Source organism: Oncorhynchus nerka, unplaced genomic scaffold (genome assembly GCF_034236695.1).
Source record: "Oncorhynchus nerka isolate Pitt River unplaced genomic scaffold, Oner_Uvic_2.0 unplaced_scaffold_988, whole genome shotgun sequence".
NCBI classification, from domain to species: Eukaryota; Metazoa; Chordata; class Actinopteri; order Salmoniformes; family Salmonidae; genus Oncorhynchus; species Oncorhynchus nerka.
The window spans coordinates 144,273-167,118 of record NW_027040307.1 but is presented as its reverse complement, the minus strand read 5'-3'; the positions used below and the strand labels follow the sequence as shown (position 1 = coordinate 167,118).

The window sequence follows — 22,846 nt, the reverse complement described above, 5'->3', positions numbered from 1 at the left end:
TGTGTGTGGTGGGGGGTGAGGGGGGTGTGGGGGAGGACATCAGGTAGGGTGTGGGGGGGAGACATCAGGTAGGGGTGTGGGGGGTGAGACATCAGGTAGGGGTGTGGGGGGGGGGTGAGACATCAGGTAGGGGTGTGGGGGACATCAGGTAGGGGTGTGGGGGGAGACATCAGGTAGGGGGGTGTGGGGGGGGAGAGACATCAGGTAGGGGTGTGGGGGTGAGACATCAGGTAGGGGGGGGGAGAGACATCAGGGGGGTGTGGGGGGTGAGACATCAGGTAGGGGTGTCAGGGGGTGTGGGAGACATCAGGTAGGGGTGTGGGGGGTGTGGGGGGACATCAGGTAGGGGTGTGGGGGGAGACATCAGGTAGGGGTGTGGGGGACATCAGGTAGGTGTGGGTGGGGGTGAGAGACATCAGGTAGGGGTGTGGGGGTGAGACATCAGGTAGGGGTGTGGGGGGTGACATCAGGTAGGGGTGTGGGGGGGGAGACATCAGGTAGGGGTGTGGGGGGAGACATCAGGTAGGGGTGTGGGGGGAGAGACATCAGGTAGGGGTGTGGGGGGTGAGGGGACATCAGGTAGGGGTGTGGGGGGGTGAGACATCAGGTAGGTGGGGGTGAGAGACATCAGGTAGGGGTGTGGGGGGAGAGACATCAGGTAGGGGTGTGGGGGGTGGTGACATCAGGTAGGGGTGTGGGGGAGACATCAGGTAGGGGTGTGGGGGGAGAGACACATCAGGTAGGGGGTGAGGAGACATCAGGTGTGGGGTGGTGGGGGGTGAGACATCAGGTAGGGGTGTGGGGGGACATCAGGTAGACATCAGGTAGGGGTGTAGGGGGGTGTCAGGTAGGGGTGGGGAGGGGGTGAGACATCAGGTAGGGGTGGGGGGTGGAGAGAGACATCAGGTAGGGGGTGTGGGGGGGAGAGACATCAGGTAGGGGGTGTGGGGGGTGTGGGAGACATCAGGTAGGGGTGTGGGGGGAGAGACATCAGGTAGGGGTGTGTCAGGTAGGGGTGTGGGGAGGGGAGAGACATCAGGTTGGGGTGTGGGGGGTGAGAGACATCAGGTAGGGGTGGGGGGAGACATCAGGTAGGGGTGTGGGGAGAGACACTGGTTGGGGTGTGGGGGGGGTGAGAGACATCAGGTAGGGGGTGTGGGGGGTGGGGGGTGACATCAGGTAGGGGTGTGGGGGGAGACATCAGGTAGGGGTGTGGGGGGGACATCAGGTATGAGACATCAGGTAGGGGTGTGGGGGGTGAGACATCAGGTAGGGGTGTGGGGGTGAGACATCAGGTAGGGGTGTGGGGGTGAGACATCAGGTAGGGGTGTGGGGGAGGACATCAGGTAGGTGTGGGGGGGACATGGTAGAGACATCAGGTAGGGGTGTGGGGGTAGACATCAGGTAGGGTGTGTGGGGGAGAGACATCAGGTAGGGGTGTGGGGGGAGACATCAGGTAGGTGTGTGGGGGGTGTGACATCAGGTAGGTGTGGGGGAGACATGTGGGGGAGAGACATCAGGTAGGGTTGTGGGGGGTGTGGGGGGAGTGAGAGACATCAGGTAGGGGTGTGGGGGGTGAGAGACATCAGGTAGGGTGTGGGGGGGGAGAGACATCAGGTAGGGGTGTGGGGGGTGAGACATCAGGTAGGGGTGTGGGGGGGACATCAGGTATGGGTGTGGGGGGTGAGACATCAGGTAGGGGTGTCAGGTAGGGGTGTGGGGGGGGTGACATCAGGTAGGGGTGTGGGGGGAGACATCAGGTAGGGGTGTGGGGTGAGACATCAGGTAGGGGTGGGTAGTGTGGGGAGGACATCAGGTAGGTGTGTGGGGGGAGAGACATCAGGTAGGGGTGTGGGGGGAGAGACATCAGGTAGGGGTGTGGGGGGGAGAGACATCAGGTAGGGGTGTGGGGGGAGACATCAGGTAGGGGTGTGGGGGTGGGAGACATCAGGTAGGGGTGTGGGGGAGAGACATCAGGTAGGGGTGTAGGGGGGGGACATCAGGTAGGGGTGGGGGGGTGAGACATCAGGTAGGGGGGGGAGAGACATCAGGTAGGGTGTGGGGAGACATCAGGTAGGGGTGTGGGGGGGGTGAGACATCAGGTAGGGTGGAGTCAGGTTGGGGTGTGGGAGACATCAGGTAGGGGTGGGGGAGACATCAGGTAGGGGTGTGGGGGGAGAGACATCAGGTAGGGGTGTGGGGGGAGAGACATCAGGTAGGGGGTGTGGGGGAGACATCAGGTAGGGGTGTGGGGAGACATCAGGTAGGGGTGTGGGAGACATCAGGTGGGGTGTGGGGGAGTGAGAGACATCAGGTAGGGGACATGTGGGGGGAGACATCAGGTAGGGGTGTGTGGGGGTGGGGGAGACATCAGGTAGACATCAGGTGTGTGGGGGGAGAGACATCAGGTAGGGGTGTGGGGGGGGAGAGACATCAGGTAGGGGTGTGGGGGGGGTGTGGGGAGAGACATCAGGTAGGGGGTGTGGGGGAGAGACATCAGGTAGGGGTGTGGGGTGAGACATCAGGTAGGGGTGTGGGGAGACATCAGGTAGGGGTGTGGGGGTGAGAGACATCAGGTAGGGGTGACATGGGGTGAGAGACATCAGGTAGGTGTGGGGGAGACATCAGGTAGGTGTGGGGGGAGACATCAGGTAGGGTGTGAGACATCAGGTAGGGGTGTCAGGTAGGTGTGTGGGGGGTGAGAGACATCAGGTAGGGGTGTGGGGGGAGGACATCAGGTAGGGGTGGTGGGGGAAACATCATGGGGGGGAGAGACATCAGGTTGGGGTGTGGGGGGACATCAGGTAGGGGTGTGGGGGGTGAGACATCAGGTAGGGGGTGTGGGGGGACACATCAGGTAGGTGGGGGTGAGACATCAGGTAGGGGTGTGGGGGGGAGACATCAGGTAGGGGTAGGTGTGGGGGAGACATCAGGTAGGGGTGTGGGGAGACATCAGGTAGGGGTGTGGGGACATCAGGTAGGGGTGTGGGGTGGGGGACATCAGGTAGGGGTGGGGGGAGACATCAGGTAGGTGTGTGGGGGAGACATCAGGTAGGGGTGTGGGGGAGACATGGAGACATCAGGTAGGGGTGTGGGGGGGAGACATCAGGTAGGGTGTGGGGGTGAGAGACATCAGGTAGGGGTGTGGGGGGAGAGACATCAGGTAGGGGGTGTGGGGGGTGAGACATCAGGTAGGGTGTGGGGGTGGGGGGAGACATCAGGTAGGTGTGTGGGGGGGAGGTAGGGTGTGGGGGGGAGAGGGGGGGAGACATCAGGTAGGGGTGTGGGGGGAGACATCAGGTAGGGGTGGGGGAGAGACATCAGGTAGGGTGGGGGAGTGTGGGGGTGGAGACATCAGGTAGGGGTGGGGGGGAGAGACATCAGGTAGGGGTGTGGGGGTGAGAGACATCAGGTTGGGGTGTGGGGGTGAGAGACATCAGGTAGGGGTGAGGGTGGGTAGGGAGACATCAGGTAGGGGTGTGGGGAGACATCAGGTAGGGGTGGTGGGGTAGAGGGGACATCAGGTATGGTGGGGGGAGACATGTGGGGTGAGGAGACATCAGGTAGGGGTGGGTAGGGGGGGTGAGAGACATCAGGTAGGGGTGTGGGGGGACATCAGGTAGGGGTTTGGGGGACATCAGGTGGGGTGTGGGGGGTGAGACATCAGGTAGGGGTGTGGGGGTGTGGGGGGGAGAGACATCAGGTAGGGGTGTGGGGGGAGAGACATCAGGTAGGTGTGGGGGGTGAGAGACATCAGGTAGGGGTGTGAGTAGGGGTGTGGGGGGAGGACATCAGGTAGGGGTGGGGGGTGGGGGAGACATCAGGTAGGGGTGTGGGGGTGGGAGATCAGGTAGGTGTGGGGGACATCAGGTAGGGGTGTGGGGAGAGACATCAGGTAGGGGTGTCAGGTAGGGGTGTGGGACATCAGGGGGTAGGGGGGACATCAGGTAGGGTGTGGGGAGACATCAGGTAGGGGTGTGGGGGGGAGACATCAGGTAGGTGTGGGGGGACATCAGGTAGGTGTGTGGGGAGACATCAGGTAGGGGTGACATCAGGGGGGTGGAGACATCAGGTAGGGGTGTAGGGGGACATCAGGTAGGGGTGTGGGGGGACAGAGGTACATCAGGTAGGGGTGTGGGGGGGGTGAGAGACATCAGGTAGGGGTGTGGGGGGAGACATCAGGTAGGGGTGTGGGGGAGACATCAGGTAGGGGTGTGGGGGACATCAGGTGTGGGGGGAAGAGGTGGGGTGGGGGGGGTAGAGACATCAGGTAGGGGTGGGGGTGGGGGACATCAGGTAGGGGTGTGGGGGTAGGGAGAGACATCAGGTAGGGGTGTGGGGGTGAGAGACATCAGGTAGGGGTGTGGGGAGACATCAGGTAGGGGTGTGGGGGAGAGACATCAGGTAGGTGTGGGGGGGAGACATCAGGTGTGGGGTGTGGGGGTGAGACATCAGGTAGGGGTGGGGGGAGAGAGACATCAGGTAGGGGTGTGGGGGAGTGGGGGGTGAGACATCAGGTAGGGGTGTGGGGGACATCAGGTAGAGACATCAGGTAGGGGTGGGGGTAGACATCAGGTTGGGGTGGGGGGTAGACATCAGGTAGGGGTGTGGGGGGAGACATCAGGTAGGGGTGTGGGGGTGAGAGACATCAGGTAGGGTGTGGGGTGGGACATCAGGAGGGGTGTGGAGACATCAGGTTGGGAGACATGTGGGGGTGGGACATCAGGTGGGGGGTGGAGACATCAGGTAGGGGTGTGGGGGGACATCAGGTAGGGTGACATCAGGGGGTGTGGGGTGTGGGGTGGAGACATCAGGTAGGGGTGTGGGGGGGAGACATCAGGTAGGGGTGTGGGGGAGACATCAGGTAGGGGTGTGGGGAGACATCAGGTAGGGGGTGGGGGGACATCAGGTAGGGGTGGGGGAGACATCAGGTAGGGGTGTGGGAGACATCAGGTAGGGGTGTGGGGGTGGACATCAGGTAGGTGTGGGGGAGACATCAGGGGTGTGGGGGGAGAGACATCAGGTAGGGGTGTGGGGGGAGACATCAGGTAGGGGTGTGGGGGGAGACATCAGGTAGGGGTGAGGGGGGGAGACATCAGGTAGGGGTGTGGGGGGGTAGACATCAGGTAGGGGTGTGGGGGGAGACATCAGGTAGGTGTGTGGGGGGAGACATCAGGTAGGGGTGTCAGGTAGGGGTGGGGGGTGAGACATCAGGTAGGGGTGTGGGGGGGGACATCAGGTAGGTGTGGGGGTGAGAGACATCAGGTAGGTGTGGGGGGAGGGTGTGGGGGGAGACATCAGGTAGGGGTGTGGGGGACATCAGGTAGGGTGTGGGGGAGAGACATCAGGTAGGGTGTGGGGGGTGAGACATCAGGTAGGGGTGGGGGGGAGAGACATCAGGTAGGGGTGTGGGGTATGGAGACATCAGGTAGGGGTGGGGGAGACATCAGGTAGGGGTGTGGGGGAGACATCAGGTAGGGGGTGTAAAGGGAGTCAGGGGGGTGTGGGGGGGAGACATCAGGTAGGGGTGTCAGGTAGGGTGGGGAGACATCAGGTAGGGGTGGGGGGAGACATCAGGTAGGTGTGGGGGAGACATCAGGTAGGGGTGTGGGAGACATCAGGTAGGGGTGTGGGGACATCAGGTAGACATCAGGTAGGGTGTGGGGAGACATCAGGGGTGTGGGACATCAGGTAGGGGTGTGGGGGTGGAGACATCAGGTAGGGGGGAGAGACACATCAGGTAGGGTGTGGGGGTGAGAGACATCAGGTAGGGGTGTGGGGGAGACATCAGGTAGGGGTGTGGGGAGGACATCAGGTAGGGGTGGGGGGACATCAGGTAGGGGTGTGGGGGTGAGACATCAGGTAGGGGTGTGGGGGACATCAGGTAGGGGTGTGGGACATCAGGTAGGGTGTAGGGGGACATCAGGTAGGGGGGGGGGGTGAGAGACATCAGGGGGGAGACATCAGGTAGGGTGTGGGGGACATCAGGAGGTGGGAGACATCAGGTAGGGGTGTGGGGGACATCAGGTAGGGGTGTGGGGGGAGACATCAGGTAGGGGTGTGTGGGGTGAGACATCAGGTAGGGGTGTGGGGGGACATCAGGTAGGGTGTGGGGGGAGAGACATCAGGTAGGGGTGTGGTAGGGGGGGGAGACATCAGGTAGGGGTGGGGGGGGAGACATCAGGTAGGTGTCAGGTAGGGGAGAGACATCAGGTAGGGGTGTGGGGGGGGGTGAGACATCAGGTAGGGGTGGGGGACATCAGGTAGGTGTGGGGGGGAGACATCAGGTAGGTGGGGAGACATGGTAGGGGGGGAGACATCAGGTAGGGGTGTGGGGGGAGAGACATCAGGTAGGGGTGTGGGGGACATCAGGTAGGGGTGTGGGGGAGACATCAGGTAGACATCAGGTAGGTGTGGGGGGGAGACATCAGGTAGGGGTGTCAGGTAGGTGTGGGGGAGACATCAGGTAGGGGTGTGTGGGGGGACATCAGGTAGGGGTGTGGGACATCAGGTAGGGGTGTGTGGGGGGACATCAGGTAGGGGTGTGGGAGACATCAGGTAGGGGTGTGGGGGGGTGAGACATCAGGTAGGGGTGTGAGACATCAGGTAGGTGTGGGGGGAGACATCAGGTAGGTGTGGGGGTGGGGGACATCAGGTAGGGAAGTGGGGGGAGACATCAGGTAGGGGTGGGGGGAGACATCAGGTAGGGGTGGGGGGACATCAGGTAGGGGTGTGGGGACATCAGGGTGTGGGGGGGACACATCAGGGGGTGTGGGGGAGACATCAGGTAGGGGTGTGGGGGGAGACATCAGGTAGGGGGGTGGGACATCAGGTAGGGGTGTGGGGGAGACATCAGGTAGGGGTGTGGGGGGGAGAGACATCAGGTAGGGGTGTGGGGGGAGACATCAGGTAGGGGTGTGGGGGGACATCAGGTGTGGGGGGAGACATCAGGTAGGTGTGGGGGGAGACATCAGGTAGGGGTGTGGGGGAGAGACATCAGGTAGGGGTGTGGGGGGTGGGGAGACATCAGGTAGGGTGTGGGGGGAGACATCAGGTAGGAGAGACATCAGGTAGGGGGTGTGGGGGACATCAGGAGGGGTGTGGGGGACATCAGGTAGGGGTGTGGGGGGGGGGTAGGGGGTGGGGGGAGAGACATCAGGTAGGGGTGTGGGGGGGGACATCAGGTAGGGGTGTGGGGGAGACATCAGGTAGGGGGGGGAGACATCAGGTAGGGGTGGGGGGGAGACATCAGGTAGGGTGTGAGAGACATCAGGTAGGGGTGTGGGGGAGACATCAGGTAGGGGTGTGGGGTGAGACATCAGGTAGGGGTGTTTGGGGGTGAGACATCAGGTAGGGGTGTGGGGGTGTCAGGTAGGGGTGTGGGGGGACATCAGGTAGGGGTGTGGGGAGGTGACATCAGGTAGGGTGTGGGGGGAGACATCAGGTAGGGGTGTGGGGGAGACATCAGGGGGGTGTGGGGGGAGACATCAGGTAGGGGTGTGGTCAGGGGGGAGAGAGACATCAGGTAGGGGTGTGGGGGAGAGACATCAGGTGACATCAGGTAGGGGTGTGGGGGAGACATCAGGTAGGTGTGGGGGGTGGGGAGAGACATCAGGTAGGGTGTGGGGGGAGACATCAGGTAGGGGTGTGGGGAGAGACATCAGGTAGGGGTGTGGGGGGAGACATCAGGTAGGGGGAGACATCAGGTAGGGGTGGGGGAGAGACATCAGGTAGGGGTGGGGGGAGACATCAGGTAGGGGTGTGTCAGGGGAGGGGGAGACATCAGGTAGGGGTGTGGGGGGGGGAGACATCAGGTAGGGGTGTGGGGGGAGACATCAGGTAGGGGGTGTGGGGGAGACATCAGGTAGGGGTGTGGGGGGAGAGACATCAGGTAGGTGGGACATCAGGTAGGGGTGTGGGGGAGACATCAGGTAGGGGTGTGGGGGAGGTAGGGTGTGGGGGGAGAGACATCAGGTAGGGGTGTGGGGGGAGACATCAGGTAGGGTGTGGGGGACATCAGGTAGGGGTGTGGGGGAGACATCAGGTAGGGGTGTGGGGGGGACATCAGGTAGGGGTGTGGGGGTGAAGACATCAGGTAGGGGTGTGGAGACATCAGGTAGGGTGTGGGGAGACATCAGGTAGGGGTGTGGGGGGAGACATCAGGTAGGGGTGTGGGGGAGACATCAGGTAGGGGTGTGGGGTGAGAGACATCAGGTAGGGGTGTGGGGGAGACATCAGGTAGGGTGTGTGGGGGGAGACATCAGGTAGGGGGGGGGAGACATCAGGTAGGGGTGTGGGGGAGACATCAGGTAGGGGTGTGGGGGAGAGACATCAGGTAGGGGAGACATGGTAGGGGTGAGGGAAATTGAGAGACATCAGGTAGGGGTGTGGGGGAGACATCAGGTAGGGGTGTGGGGGAGACATCAGGTAGGGGTGTGGGGAGACATCAGGTAGGGGTGGGGGAGACATCAGGTAGGGGTGTGGGGACATCAGGTAGGGGTGTGGGGGGTGAGAGACATCAGGTAGACATCAGGTAGGGGTGTGGGGACATCAGGTAGGTGTGGGGGGAGACATCAGGTAGGGGTGTGGGGGAGAGACATCAGGTAGGGGGGTGGGGGGACATCAGGTAGGGGTGTGGGGGAAGACATCAGGTAGGGTGTGGGGGGTGGAGACATCAGGTAGGGGTGTGGGGGGAGACATCAGGTAGGGGTGTGGTATGGGGTGGGGGGACATCAGGTAGGGGTGTGGGGGGGGAGACATCAGGTAGGGGTGTGGGGGGGTGAGACATCAGGTAGGGGTGTGGGGGAGACATCAGGTAGGGGTGTGGGGGGGACATCAGGTAGGGTGTGGGGGGAGAGACATCAGGTAGGGGTGTGGGGAGACATCAGGTAGGTGTGGGGGGAGACATCAGGTAGGGGGGGGAGACATCAGGTAGGGGTGGAGACATCAGGTAGGGTGGGGACACATCAGGTAGGTGTGGGGACATCAGGTAGGGGTGTGGGGGGACATCAGGTAGGGGTGTGGGGGAGAGACATCAGGTAGGGGTGTGGGGGACATCAGGTATGGGTGTGGACATCAGGTAGGGTGTGGGGGAGACATCAGGTAGGGGTGTGGGTGAGAGACATCAGGTAGGGGTGTGGGGGGAGAGACATCAGGTAGGGGTGTGGGGGGGGTGAGAGACATCAGGTAGGGGTGTGGGGGGAGACATCAGGTAGGGGTGGGGGGAGACATCAGGTAGGGGTGTGGGGGAGACATCAGGTAGGGGTGTGGGGGGGAGACATCAGGTAGGGGTGTGGGGGGAGACATCAGGTAGGGGTGTGGAGACATCAGGTAGGGGTGTGGGGGGAGACATCAGGTAGGGGTGTGGGGGGTGAGAGACATCAGGTAGGTGTGGGGGGAGAGACATCAGGTAGGGGTGTGGGGGGAGACATCAGGTAGGGAGGGGACATCAGGTAGGTGTGGGGTGAGACATCAGGTAGGGGGGACATCAGGTAGGGTGTGGGGGTGAGAGACATCAGGTAGGTCAGTGTAGGGGTGAGAGACATCAGGTAGGTGTGGGGGGAGACATCAGGTAGGGGTGTGGGGGGAGACATCAGGTAGAGACATCAGGTAGGGGTGTGGGGAGAGACATCAGGTTGGGGTGGGGGGGAGACATCAGGTAGGTGTGGGGGGGAGACATCAGGTAGGGGTGTGGGGGGAGACATCAGGGGGTGGGAGACATCAGGTAGGGGTGTGGGGGGAGACATCAGGTGGGGTGTGGGGGGAGACATCAGGTAGGGGGAGACATCAGGTAGGGGTGTGAGACATCAGGTAGGGGTGTGGGGGTGGGAGACATCAGGTAGGGGTGTGGGGGAGACATCAGGGAGACATCAGGTAGGGGTGTGGGGGGGGAGACATCAGGTAGGGGTGTGGGGGGATGGGAGACATCAGGTAGGGGGTGGGGAGATCAGGTAGGGGTGGGGGTGAGAGACATCAGGTAGGTGGGGGAGACATCAGGTAGGTGTGGGGGAGACATCAGGTAGGGGTGTGGGGGGAGAGACATCAGGTAGGGGTGGGGGTAGGGTGTGGAGAGACATCAGGTAGGGGTGGGGGGAGACATCAGGTAGGGGTGTGGGGAGACATCAGGTAGGGGTGGGGGAGAGACATCAGGTAGGGGTGTGGGGGGAGAGACATCAGGTAGGGGTGTGGGGGGAGAGACATCAGGTAGGGTGTGGGGGTGAGAGACATCAGGTAGGGGTGTGGGGGGTGAGACATCAGGTAGGGGTGTGTGGGGGGAGACATCAGGTAGGGGGGGAGACATGGTGGGGGGGAGACATCAGGTAGGGGTGTGGGGGGGTGAGACATCAGGTAGGGTGGGGAGACATCAGGTAGGGGTGTGGGGGGAGAGACATCAGGTAGGGGTGTGGGTAGGGTGAGGGGGAGACATCAGGTAGGGGTGTGGGGGGTGAGACATCAGGTAGGGGTGTGGGGGGAGAGACATCAGGTAGGTGGGGGGTGAGACATCAGGTAGGGGTGTGTGGGGACATCAGGTAGGGGTGTGGGGGTGAGACATCAGGTAGGGGTGGGGGAGGACATCAGGTAGGTGTGGGGGGAGACATCAGGTAGGGTGGGGGGAAGACATCAGGTAGGGGTGTGGGGGGGTAGGTGAGAGACATCAGGTAGGGGTGGGGGGAGACATCAGGTAGGTGGGGTGGAGACATCAGACATCAGGTAGGGGTGTGGGGGGACATCAGGTAGACATCAGGTAGGGGTGTGGGGGGTGAGAGACATCAGGTAGGTGTGGGGAGAGACATCAGGTAGGGGGAGACATCAGGTAGGGGTGTGTGGGGGGGACATCAGGTAGGGGTGGGTCAGGTAGGGGTGTGGGGGGAGACATCAGGTAGGGGTGTCAGGTAGGGGGGAGAGACATCAGGTAGGGTGTGGGGGTGAGACATCAGGTAGGGGTGGGGGGGGACATCAGGTAGGGGTGTGGGGGGGTGAGACATCAGGTAGGGGTGTGGGGGGTGAGACATCAGGTAGGGGTGTGGGGGGGTGAGACATCAGGTAGGGGTGTGGGGGTGAGACATCAGGTAGGGGTGTGTGGGGGGACATCAGGGGGGTGTGGGGACATCAGGTAGGTGTGGGGGGGTGAGAGACATCAGGTAGGGGTGTGGGGGGTGAGACATCAGGTACATCAGGTAGGGGTGTGGGGGTAGAGAGACATCAGGTAGGGGTGTGGGGGGAGACATCAGGTAGGGGTGTGGGGGGGAGAGACATCAGGTAGGGTTGTGGGGGGTTAGTATCTACAGGTCCTAGATCAGTGGTTAGTATCCACAGTGTCTTCAGGTCCTAGATCAGTGGTTAGTATCTACAGGTCCTAGATCAGTGGTTAGTATCCACAGTGTCTTCAGGTCCTAGATCAGTGGTTATGGTTAGTATCCACAGTATCTACAGGTCCTAGATCAGTGGTTAGTATCCACAGTGTCTTCAGGTCCTAGATCAGTGGTTAGTATCTACAGGTACTAGATCAGTGGTTAGTATCTACAGTATCTACAGGTCCTAGATCAGTGGTTAGTATCCACAGTGTCTTCAGGTCCTAGATCAGTGGTTAGTATCTACAGGTCCTAGATCAGTGGTTAGTATCCACAGTGTCTTCAGGTCCTAGATCAGTGGTTATGGTTAGTATCCACAGTATCTACAGGTCCTAGATCAGTGGTTAGTATCCACAGTGTCTTCAGGTCCTAGATCAGTGGTTAGTATCTACAGGTACTAGATCAGTGGTTAGTATCTACAGTATCTACAGGTCCTAGATCAGTGGTTAGTATCCACAGTGTCTTCAGGTCCTAGATCAGTGGTTAGTATCTACAGGTCCTAGATCAGTGGTTAGTATCCACAGTGTCTTCAGGTCCTAGATCAGTGGTTATGGTTAGTATCCACAGTATCTACAGGTCCTAGATCAGTGGTTAGTATCCACAGTGTCTTCAGGTCCTAGATCAGTGGTTAGTATCCACAGTGTCTTCAGGTCCTAGATCAGTGGTTAGTATCTTCAGGTCCTAGATCAGTGGTTAGTGTCCACAGTTTAGCTATAACAGTTTTAATGTCGCCATTGGCCTCATGGTGAAATCACTGAGCGATTTCCTTCCTTCCCAGCAACTGAGTTAGGAAGGATGCCAGTATCTGGATGTAGTGATGTTGTAGTGACTGGATGTAGTGATGTTGTAGTGACTGGATGTAGTGATGTTGTAGTGATGTTGTAGTGACTGGATGTAGTGATGTTGTAGTGATGTTGTAGTGACTGGATGTAGTGATGTTGTAGTGATGTTGTAGTGACTGGATGTAGTGATGGTGTAGTGACTGGATGTAGTGATGTTGTAGTGACTGGATGTAGTGATGTTGTAGTGATGTTGTAGTGACTGGATGTATTGATGATGTAGTGATGTTGTAGTGACTGGATGTAGTGATGTTGTAGTGACTGGATGTAGTGATGTTGTAGTGGTGGTGTAGTGACTGGATGTAGTGATGTTGTAGTGACTGGATGTAGTGATGTTGTAGTGATGTTGTAGTGACTGGATGTAGTGATGTTGTATTGATGATGTGGGGAGAGACATAGTGATGTTGTAGTGACTGGTCGTAGTGATGTTGTAGTGACTGGATGTAGTGACTGGATGTAGTGATGTTGTAGTGACTGGATGTAGTGATGTAGTGATGTTGTAGTGACTGGATGTAGTGATGATGTATTGATGTTGTAGTGACTGGATGTAGTGATGTATTGATGTTGTAGTGACTGGATGTAGTGATGTTGTAGTGACTGGTCGTAGTGATGTTGTAGTGACTGGATGTAGTGACTGGATGTAGTGATGTTGTAGTGACTGGATGTAGTGATGTAGTGATGTTGTAGTGACTGGATGTAGTGATGTTGTAGTGACTGGATGTAGTGATGTTGTAGTGACTGGATGTAGTGATGTATTGATGTTGTAGTGACTGGATGTATTGATGTTGTAGTGACTGGATGTAGTGATGTTGTAGTGACTGGATGTAGTGATGTTGTAGTGACTGGATGTAGTGATGTTGTAGTGACTGGATGTAGTGATGTTGTAGTGACTGGATGTAGTGATGTTGTAGTGACTGGATGTAGTGATGTTGTAGTGACTGGATGTAGTGATGTTGTAGTGACTGGATGTAGTGATGTTGTAGTGACTGGATGTAGTGATGTTGTAGTGACTGGATGTAGTGATGTTGTAGTGATGTTGTAGTGACTGGATGTAGTGATGTTGTAGTGACTGGATGTAGTGATGTTGTAGTGATGATGTAGTGATGTATTGATGTTGTAGTGACTGGATGTAGTGATGTTGTAGTGACTGGTTGTAGTGACTGGATGTAGTGATGTTGTAGTGACTGGATGTAGTGATGATGTAGTGACTGGATGTAGTGATGTAGTGATGTTGTAGTGACTGGATGTAGTGATGATGTATTGATGTTGTAGTGACTGGATGTAGTGATGTTGTAGTGACTGGATGTAGTGATGTTGTAGTGATGTTGTAGTGACTGGATGTATTGATGATGTAGTGATGTTGTAGTGACTGGATGTAGTGATGTTGTAGTGACTGGATGTAGTGATGTTGTAGTGGTGGTGTAGTGACTGGATGTAGTGATGTTGTAGTGACTGGATGTAGTGATGTTGTAGTGATGTTGTAGTGACTGGATGTAGTGATGTTGTATTGATGATGTAGTGATGTTGTAGTGACTGGTCGTAGTGATGTTGTAGTGACTGGATGTAGTGACTGGATGTAGTGATGTTGTAGTGACTGGATGTAGTGATGTAGTGATGTTGTAGTGACTGGATGTAGTGATGATGTATTGATGTTGTAGTGACTGGATGTAGTGATGTATTGATGTTGTAGTGACTGGATGTAGTGATGTTGTAGTGACTGGTCGTAGTGATGTTGTAGTGACTGGATGTAGTGACTGGATGTAGTGATGTTGTAGTGACTGGATGTAGTGATGTAGTGATGTTGTAGTGACTGGATGTAGTGATGTTGTAGTGACTGGATGTAGTGATGTTGTAGTGACTGGATGTAGTGATGTATTGATGTTGTAGTGACTGGATGTATTGATGTTGTAGTGACTGGATGTAGTGATGTTGTAGTGACTGGATGTAGTGATGTTGTAGTGACTGGATGTAGTGATGTTGTAGTGACTGGATGTAGTGATGTTGTAGTGACTGGATGTAGTGATGTTGTAGTGACTGGATGTAGTGATGTTGTAGTGACTGGATGTAGTGATGTTGTAGTGACTGGATGTAGTGATGTTGTAGTGACTGGATGTAGTGATGTTGTAGTGATGTTGTAGTGACTGGATGTAGTGATGTTGTAGTGACTGGATGTAGTGATGTTGTAGTGATGATGTAGTGATGTATTGATGTTGTAGTGACTGGATGTAGTGATGTTGTAGTGACTGGTTGTAGTGACTGGATGTAGTGATGTTGTAGTGACTGGATGTAGTGATGATGTAGTGACTGGATGTAGTGATGTAGTGATGTTGTAGTGACTGGATGTAGTGATGATGTATTGATGTTGTAGTGACTGGATGTAGTGATGTATTGATGTTGTAGTGACTGGATGTAGTGATGTTGTAGTGACTGGATGTAGTGATGATGTATTGATGTTGTAGTGACTGGATGTAGTGATGTATTGATGTTGTAGTGACTGGATGTATTGATGTTGTAGTGACTGGATGTAGTGATGTTGTAGTGACTGGATGTAGTGATGTTGTAGTGACTGGATGTAGTGACTGGATGTAGTGATGTTGTAGTGATGTTGTAGTGACTGGTCGTATTGATGTTGTAGTGACTGGTCGTATTGATGTTGTAGTGACTGGATGTGGTGATGTTGTAGAGACTGGATGTGGTGATGTTGTAGTGACTGGATGTGGTGATGTTGTAGTGACTGGATGTGGTGATGTTGTAGTGACTGGATGTGGTGATGTTGTAGTGACTGGATGTAGTGATGTTGTGGTGATGTCGTAGTGACTGGTCGTATTGATGTTGTAGTGACTGGTCGTAGTGACTGGATGTGGTGATGTTGTAGTGACTGGATGTGGTGATGTTGTAGTGATGTTGTAGTGACTGGATGTAGTGATGTATTGATGTTGTAGTGACTGGATGTGGTGATGTTGTAGTGACTGGATGTGGTGATGTTGTAGTGACTGGATGTAGTGACACTATACTTCTTCCCAGACCTCACTATGCTCTCTCTCAGTGCCTAACACCTCGGCTGTAGTCCAGTAGTTCACAACACACTATACTTCTTCCTAGACCTCACTGTGCTCTCTCTCAGTGCTTAACACCTCGGCTGTAGTCCAGTAGTTCACAACACACTATACTTCTTCCTAGACCTCACTGTGCTCTCTCTCAGTGCTTAACACCCAGGATGTAGTCCAGTAGTTCACAACACACTATACTTCTTCCTAGACCTCACTGTGCTCTCTCTCAGTGCTTAACACCTCGGCTGTAGTCCAGTAGTTCACAACACACTATACTTCTTCCTAGACCTCACTGTGCTCTCTCTCAGTGCTTAACACCTCGGCTGTAGTCCAGTAGTTCACAACACACTATACTTCTTCCTAGACCTCACTGTGCTCTCTCTCAGTGCTTAACACCCAGGATGTAGTCCAGTAGTTCACAACACACTATACTTCTTCCTAGACCTCACTGTGCTCTCTCTCAGTGCTTAACACCCAGGATGTAGTCCAGTAGTTCACAACACACTATACTTCTTCCCAGACCTCACTATGCTCTCTCTCAGTGCTTAACACCTCGGCTGTAGTCCAGTAGTTCACAACACACTATACTTCTTCCTAGACCTCACTGTGCTCTCTCTCAGTGCTTAACACCTCGGCTGTAGTCCAGTAGTTCACAACACACTATACTTCTTCCTAGACCTCACTGTGCTCTCTCTCAGTGCTTAACACCTCGGCTGTAGTCCAGTAGTTCACAACACACTATACTTCTTCCTAGACCTCACTGTGCTCTCTCTCAGTGCTTAACACCCAGGCTTCATCTCTGTAGGCTAACAAGTTCCTGAGCACAAGTCATTGGTTATGCTTTGTAATGGTAGTTGCTCTTGATTGGTCATTTTATGGCATGGTCACTTTTGATTGGTTGTTCTATGTCATGGTAATTTCTGATTGGTGATTCTGTGTCATGTTCATTTCTGATGGGCTTTTCCAGCGGCATCATGAGACCAGGGATGAACGCCATCATGGGGCCAACAGGAAGTGGAAAAACATCGTAAGTCACATACACACACATACCCTCTCCTCTCCTCTCTTATCCTCTTCTCTTATCCTCTTCTCTTATCCTCTCGTCTTATCCTCTCTTGTCCTCTTCTCTTATCCTCTCGTCTTATCCTCTCTTGTCCTCTTCTCTTCTCTTATCCTCTCCTCTTATCCTCTTATCCTCTCCTCTTATCCTCTCGTCTTACCCTCTCCTCTTGTCCTCTCCTCTTGTCCTCTCCTCTTGTCCTCTCCTCTTGTCCTCTCCTCTTGTCCTCTCGTCTTATCCTCTCGTCTTATCCTCTCGTCTTATCCTCTCGTCTTATCCTCTCGTCTTATCCTCTTCTCTTGTCCTCTTCTCTTATCCTCTTCTCTTATCCTCTTCTCTTATCCTCTTCTCTTGTCCTCTTCTCTTGTCCTCTTCTCTTATCCTCTCCTCTTATCCTCTCGTCTTACCCTCTCCTCTTACCCTCTCCTCTTGTCCTCTCCTCTTGTCCTCTCCTCTTATCCTCTCGTCTTATCCTCTCGTCTTATCCTCTCTTGTCCTCTCCTCTTATCCTCTCGTCTTATCCTCTCGTCTTATCCTCTCGTCTTATCCTCTCTTGTCCTCTTCTCTTATCCTCTCCTCTTATCCTCTCGTCTTACCCTCTCCTCTTACCCTCTCCTCTTGTCCTCTCCTCTTGTCCTCTCCTCTTATCCTCTCGTCTTATCCTCTCGTCTTATCCTCTCTTGTCCTCTCCTCTTATCCTCTCGTCTTATCCTCTCTTGTCCTCTCCTCTTATCCTCTCCTCTTATCCTCTCCTCTTATCCTCTCGTCTTATCCTCTCTTGTCCTCTCCTCTTATCCTCTCGTCTTATCCTCTCGTCTTATCCTCTCTTGTCCTCTCCTCTTATCCTCTCCTCTTATCCTCTCGTCTTATCCTCTCTTGTCCTCTCCTCTTATCCTCTCCTCTTATCCTCTCCTCTTATCCTCTCTTGTCCTCTCCTCTTATCCTCTCCTCTTATCCTCTCCTCTTATCCTCTCGTCTTATCCTCTCTTGTCCTCTCCTCTTATCCTCTCCTCTTATCCTCTCCTCTTATCCTCTCGTCTTATCCTCTCTTGTCCTCTCCTCTTATCCTCTCCTCTTGTCCTCTTCTCTTATCCTCTCCTCTCCTCTCTCCCTAGTCTCCTGGATGTGATAGCAGGTCGTAAGGACCCAGCAGGGTTGAAGTTTGGTCAGGTTCTGATCGATGGGAAGATGGTGGACTCTGACCTCCGACTCATATCTGCCTATGTGGTGCAGGTGAGGGAGGGAGGGTGTGTGTTGTCTACCTTTTCTAAAAACCTTCACTATGGTGTTGACAGACTGGTTAAAATTATGATGAGACATGGCATCACCAATAACCAATATAGTATCAGATCAATCATTTTAATAACCAATATAGTATCAGATCAATAATTTTTATATTCAATATAATATCAGATCAATAATTTTTATATCCAATATAATATCTGATTTGAATATCCAACGTAACAAAATGCTCTGTCTGTCTGTCTGTCTGTCTGTGTCTCTACCTCTCTCTCTCTCTCTCTCTACCTCTCTTTCTCTCTTTCTACCTATACCTCTCTCTCTCTACCTCTCTTTCTCTCTTTCTACCTACACCTCTTTCTCTCTTTCTACCTACACCTCTTTCTCTCTTTCTACCTACACCTCTTTCTCTCTTTCTACCTATACCTCTCTCTCTACCTATACACCTCTCTCTCTACCTCTTTCTACCTCTCTCTCTCTCTCTCTCTCTCTCTCTCTCTCTCTCTCTCTCTCTCTCTCTCTCTCTCTCTCTCTCTCTCTCTCTCTCTCTCTCTCTCTCTCTCTCTCTCTCTCTCTCTCTCTCTCTCTCTCTCTCGGTGCATGCTGGGTTTTTTGGAGTTTGAGTGTTTGGTGTGGAAAGCTCTATCCTAACTAACTTTCTTGATTCTTTTCTTTACATGTTATTTTCTATGGTGGAGGGTTAATGCAATATTTGTTTTTAGCGGTATCCAAAGTTTTTTTTTCAAAGTTAGGGTGGAAGAGGACAGAGTAACTTTCCGGGGGGGTGGAAGGTGTAGTGTGCGCAATGGCTTCTCAGCCTAGCGCGGACGAGACGCTGTCGATACAGCATGGATTCAGGTGTGTTCCTGAGAAAGGAGTTAAGGTGGAGGAGGTTCTGCTCGCGGTCGGTGAACAGGTAGGAGCTGAGTTTATACATTCTGCTTCTAGAATGAACAAAGCTGTGGTTGTGTTCATGAAAAGGGCAAATTTGGTCGGTAGGCTAATTGCTAGCGGAATATTTGGAAGAGATGTGTTGGTGTCAATTTCACCTCTCTCTACCCCTTCAACAAGAGTTGTAGTGGCAAATTTGCCTCCGTTTATTACGGACGATCAAATTAGGAAAGAGCTGAGTCGTTTTGGTAAGTTTGCTAGCGGTTTCCGTGTACTGTCAGCAGGTTTTCAGGCAGATGCCGTTAAGCACGTTGTTTCGTTCAGGAGGCAAGTGTTTATGTTTCTGAACAATAATGAGCAACAGCTAAATGTGCATTTCAAAGTGAGGCATGGGGAGGGGCTCTATGCAGGTTTTGCCAGCACAGATAGTCTACGGTGTTTTGAATGTGGGGATTTGGGGCACAAGAGCTTTGCGTGCCCACATAAAGGCCATAGACTGAGTGAGGGTGCAAGTGGGGGAAATCGAGGTCAAAATGCAGGGGGTAAGGAGATGCAGACAGCAGAGGCTGGGCCTAGTCAGTCTAGAGATGGTGGTGTAGATGAGGCTGGGGCTAGAGTCAGGCTAGAGATGGTGGAGAAGCAGAGGCTGGGTCTAGTCAGGCTAGAGATGGTGGGGTAGCTGAGGCTGGGCCTAGACATGCTATGGAGGGTGGTGCAGATGATGCTGGGCCTAGTCATGCTATGGAGGGTGGTGTAGCTGAGGCTGGCCCTAGTCATGCTATGGAGGGTGGTGTAGCTGAGGCTGGCCCTAGTCATGCTATAGAGGGTGGTGCAGATGATACTGCGTCTAGTCAGGTTATTCTAGTGGATGAGGAGAGTATAGTGGGGAAGTGTAAGAGATTAGGGGGAGGAGGAGGGTGTCAAGAGGAAAAGGAAAAAGGATGTGGATAAAGGTACCATGGAAATGTTGCCTGTTGCTGTGGGTGAGGCCCTAAACAGAGAGAAAGGGCAGGTGGTCAGGGTGGGAGATAGAGAAGAGGAGGAAAGTGAGTCTGAGGAAGAGGATGAGGAGTTATTTTTTTCAGACTCCTCTTCAATTGGCCCGGAGCTGACAGCCAGTCAACCAGAGGGGTCTAAGTACACGTTGAGAGAACTGACAAGGTTCCTGAATGAGACTAAGGGGAAAAAAGTTAATCTTGAGACTTTTTTTCCTGATCCTAGAAAGTTTGTAAGATCAGTACAACATGCTATGAGAAATGAGGGGCATGGTGCCCTCTCACCCAGGAAACGGTTTAGGTTGAGGAAGTGGGTCACAATAGTGCGTAAAGGGTTACCTTCAGACACTGTTTAAATGTTTAATTTCTTACTGACACTGGGGCTTTTTGAGCTTTGCTATTGGTCTATTTCTCTGCTGGCTTTTCTCCCACTTCTTATGGAGACTCTTCGGGTAGGCTCGCTCAATATAAATGGCGCCAGAGAGGAGTGTGTTGGGTGAATATGTAAAACAAAAAAAAGTACAGGTGTTGTTTCTGCAGGAGACTCATAGTGATGTGGTGAATGAAGTTGATTGGGGCTCTGGTGGAAAGGGGCAAGTGTGTTGAGCCATGGGACAAATCTTAGTGCAGGGGTGGCAGTCCTTTTTGCACCGGGTCTGGCTGTAAAAATTTGCTCCTCAAAGGAGGTGTGTAGGGGTAGGTTGCTTGTTGTTAAAGCAGAAATTAACAACATGGTTTTTGTCTTTATAAATGTGTATGCGCCTAACACAGGGAGAGAAAGAGGGGTTCTATTTGGGAGTCTTAGACAGGAACTCTCACAAGTAGCGCCTGAGGAGACGCTGGTGATCGGAGGTGACTGGAACTGTACAATGGATTTTACAAAGACAGAAATGGGGAAGAGCCTCATTCAGTGTCAGTGGGAGTGTTAAGGGACATCTTTAATCAGTTTGACCTAGTGGATGTTTGGAGAACTAAACATCCAAACACAAGACAGTATACGTGGGTGAAGGTTTTTGGGGCTAGGGTGAGTGCAGCTCGACTTGATCGTTTTTACATGTCCAGGAATCAGAGCAATAGGCTGCTGGGTGCTACCATTCTCCCAGTGGGGTTTCGGATCACCACATAACCATGGCTCGGCTGTCTATTTCACCAGGGCCCCGGCAGGCATCTTATTGGAAGTTCAATGTAAAGCTCTTACAAGATGCCACTTTTTGCTCAGGTTTCCAGACTTTTGGGAAAGATGGGGGCAGCGAAGAGAGGAGTATGAGTCTCTGAGTCAATGGTGGGATGTGGGGAAAGTGCAAATTCGGCTTTTCTGTCAACAGTACACAGCTCTCTCATCCTCAGAGGCTAGGAGAGTATTGGGGGAACTAGAGCGGTGTATTAGTGAGATGGAGGTAGAGATGGTGGGGCAAGGCAATGTAGGCCTCCAGGCTAACTTAGCCGACTACGTAGGGACCTGGGCAGTTTTTTCCAGGTTAAAGCAAAGGGAGCACTTGTAAGAGCTAGGTTCTCCATGCTCAAGGAGATGGATGCTCCCAGCTCCTTCTTCTTTGGTTTGGAAAGACAGAGCAGTGAAGCCAAGGGTATGCATTGTCTACGGCTGTCTGATGGGCGGGTGACCTCTGTGGTGGGGGAGATGCGGGAGCGGGACTGTGGAGTTTTATACTGAATTGTATAGGGCAGAAATGTGTGATCCTATGTGTGCTCAGGTCTTGTTCGAAGGACTCCTAAGCTCTCGGGCACAGAGGGATGAAATGGACATTCCTCTGTTGTCACATGAACTGGCAGAGGCAGTAACCCAGATGTCCCCGGTCGTGCACCCGGGGTCGATGGACTTCCAGTGGAATTTTACAAAAATTCTGGGAACAATTGGACAGGATTTCTTTTGCGTGTTGCGTGAATGCGTCGGGGTAGGAGAGTTGCCGATGAGCTGCCGTCGGGCGGCTCTGACTCTCCTGCCCAAAAAAGGGGACTTGTGTGAACTTAAGAACTGGAGGCCTGTGGCATTACTCTGTGCGGACTACAAGATTTTTGCCAAGGTCCTCTCTAACAGACTGAAGTCCCATCTGGACTCTATAATACACAAGGACCAGACATATTGTGTACCGGGACGCTCAATCACGGACAACTTGTTCTTGATTAGGGACATGTTGGACTTGTCGAGAGGTTCTAATGTGAACTTTGGACTGGTCTCTTTAGATCAAGAGAAGGCTTTTGATAGAGTGGATCATGAGTATCTGTTTAATGTGATGTCTGTGTTTGGGTTTGGGAAGAGTTTTGTGACCTGTGTGAAGCTGTTGTATGCTGGGCGTCATGTATGGTTAAGGTGGGAGGGGGCTCAGTAGGCCTGTCTGGGTGAGACGGGGATTAGACAAGGATGCCCTCTATCTGGGCAGCTGTACACACTAGCCATTGAGCCTTTTTTAGGACTGCTACGCAGGAGACTGCGGGGAGTGTGCTGGACAGGCATGGATGTGGTGACAGGAATAGCAGTCTCAGCATATGCAGATGATGTTTCTGTGATGGTCAGGGATGGGCAAGATATGCAGGAACTAGAGACCAGTCTGAAGGTGTACGAGGGAGCTTCATCAGCTAAGGTAAACTGGGGAAAGAGCAAAGCTCTGTTATGTGGGGCATGGGGGATAGGGCTCCTCCTCTGCTTCCAGGGGTTTGCAGTGGGGTTGTGAAGGGCTTAAAGTGTTGGGGGTGTACCTGGGCTCGGAGAGGTGGGTCAGCAAGAACTGGGAGGGGCTGTCACAGGCAGTGGTGTCAAGACTGGCCAGGTGGAGGTGGCTCCTGTCCCAAGTGTCATATAGAGGGAGGGTGCTGATAATCAACAACCTGGTGGCATCTTCCTTGTGGCATAAACTGGCTGTCCTCAACCCCCGCCGGTCTGCTTGCAGACCTGCAACGCAAGCTGGTGGACTTCTTTTGGTCGGGACATCACTGGCTGAAGGCAGCAGTTTTGTACATGACCGTCCACGAAGGAGGACAGGGCCTGGTGGAACTGGAGAGCAGGATGGCTGCTTTCCGACTAAAGGCGGTGCAGAGACTGCTGTACCACACTGATGTTGGCTGGAGGGAACCAGCATGCGCTGCTGAGGAGAGCTGGCGGATTAGGGTTGGACCGGCAGCTGTTCCTCATGAAGCTGGAGAGGCTGAGTACACCAGGTCTCTCAGAGTTTTACTCTGCGGTGCTGAGGGCCTGGCAGCTGCTAAGACCCACACGAGAAGGGGGTGTGGAGCCTGGGCAGTGGGTGTGGGAGGAGCCTATCTTCCACAACCCAGCCATCCCTTTGAGATCGGTTCAGTCGGCCAACCTGCAGAGGCAACTGATGGCAGGGGGTTTACAAAGGCTGGGTGACTTGAGACTGCTGGGAGAGGAGGGGTGGAAAACCCCGGAGGTCTTGGCGCAACA

At 54.2% G+C, this 22,846-nt stretch overlaps 1 protein-coding gene across 5 annotated transcripts in view; it reads left to right on the top strand.

Moving 5' to 3' along the window:
• The window catches only part of LOC135570311 (broad substrate specificity ATP-binding cassette transporter ABCG2-like), a 63,935-nt gene that overhangs the window by 5,117 nt on the left and 35,972 nt on the right, over positions 1-22,846 (top strand). For 2 of the 5 annotated variants that reach the window (XM_065016434.1, XM_065016436.1), the window contains exon 1: positions 18,306-18,455. In XM_065016434.1, the coding sequence (XP_064872506.1) occupies positions 18,345-18,455 (111 nt within the window). In that variant the 5' untranslated portion in view covers positions 18,306-18,344. Of the gene's footprint in view, positions 1-16,207; positions 16,268-17,415; positions 17,534-18,297; positions 18,456-22,846 lie in introns of those variants that run through there. The other 3 variants (XM_065016438.1, XM_065016437.1, XM_065016435.1) reach the window with 3 other exon arrangements.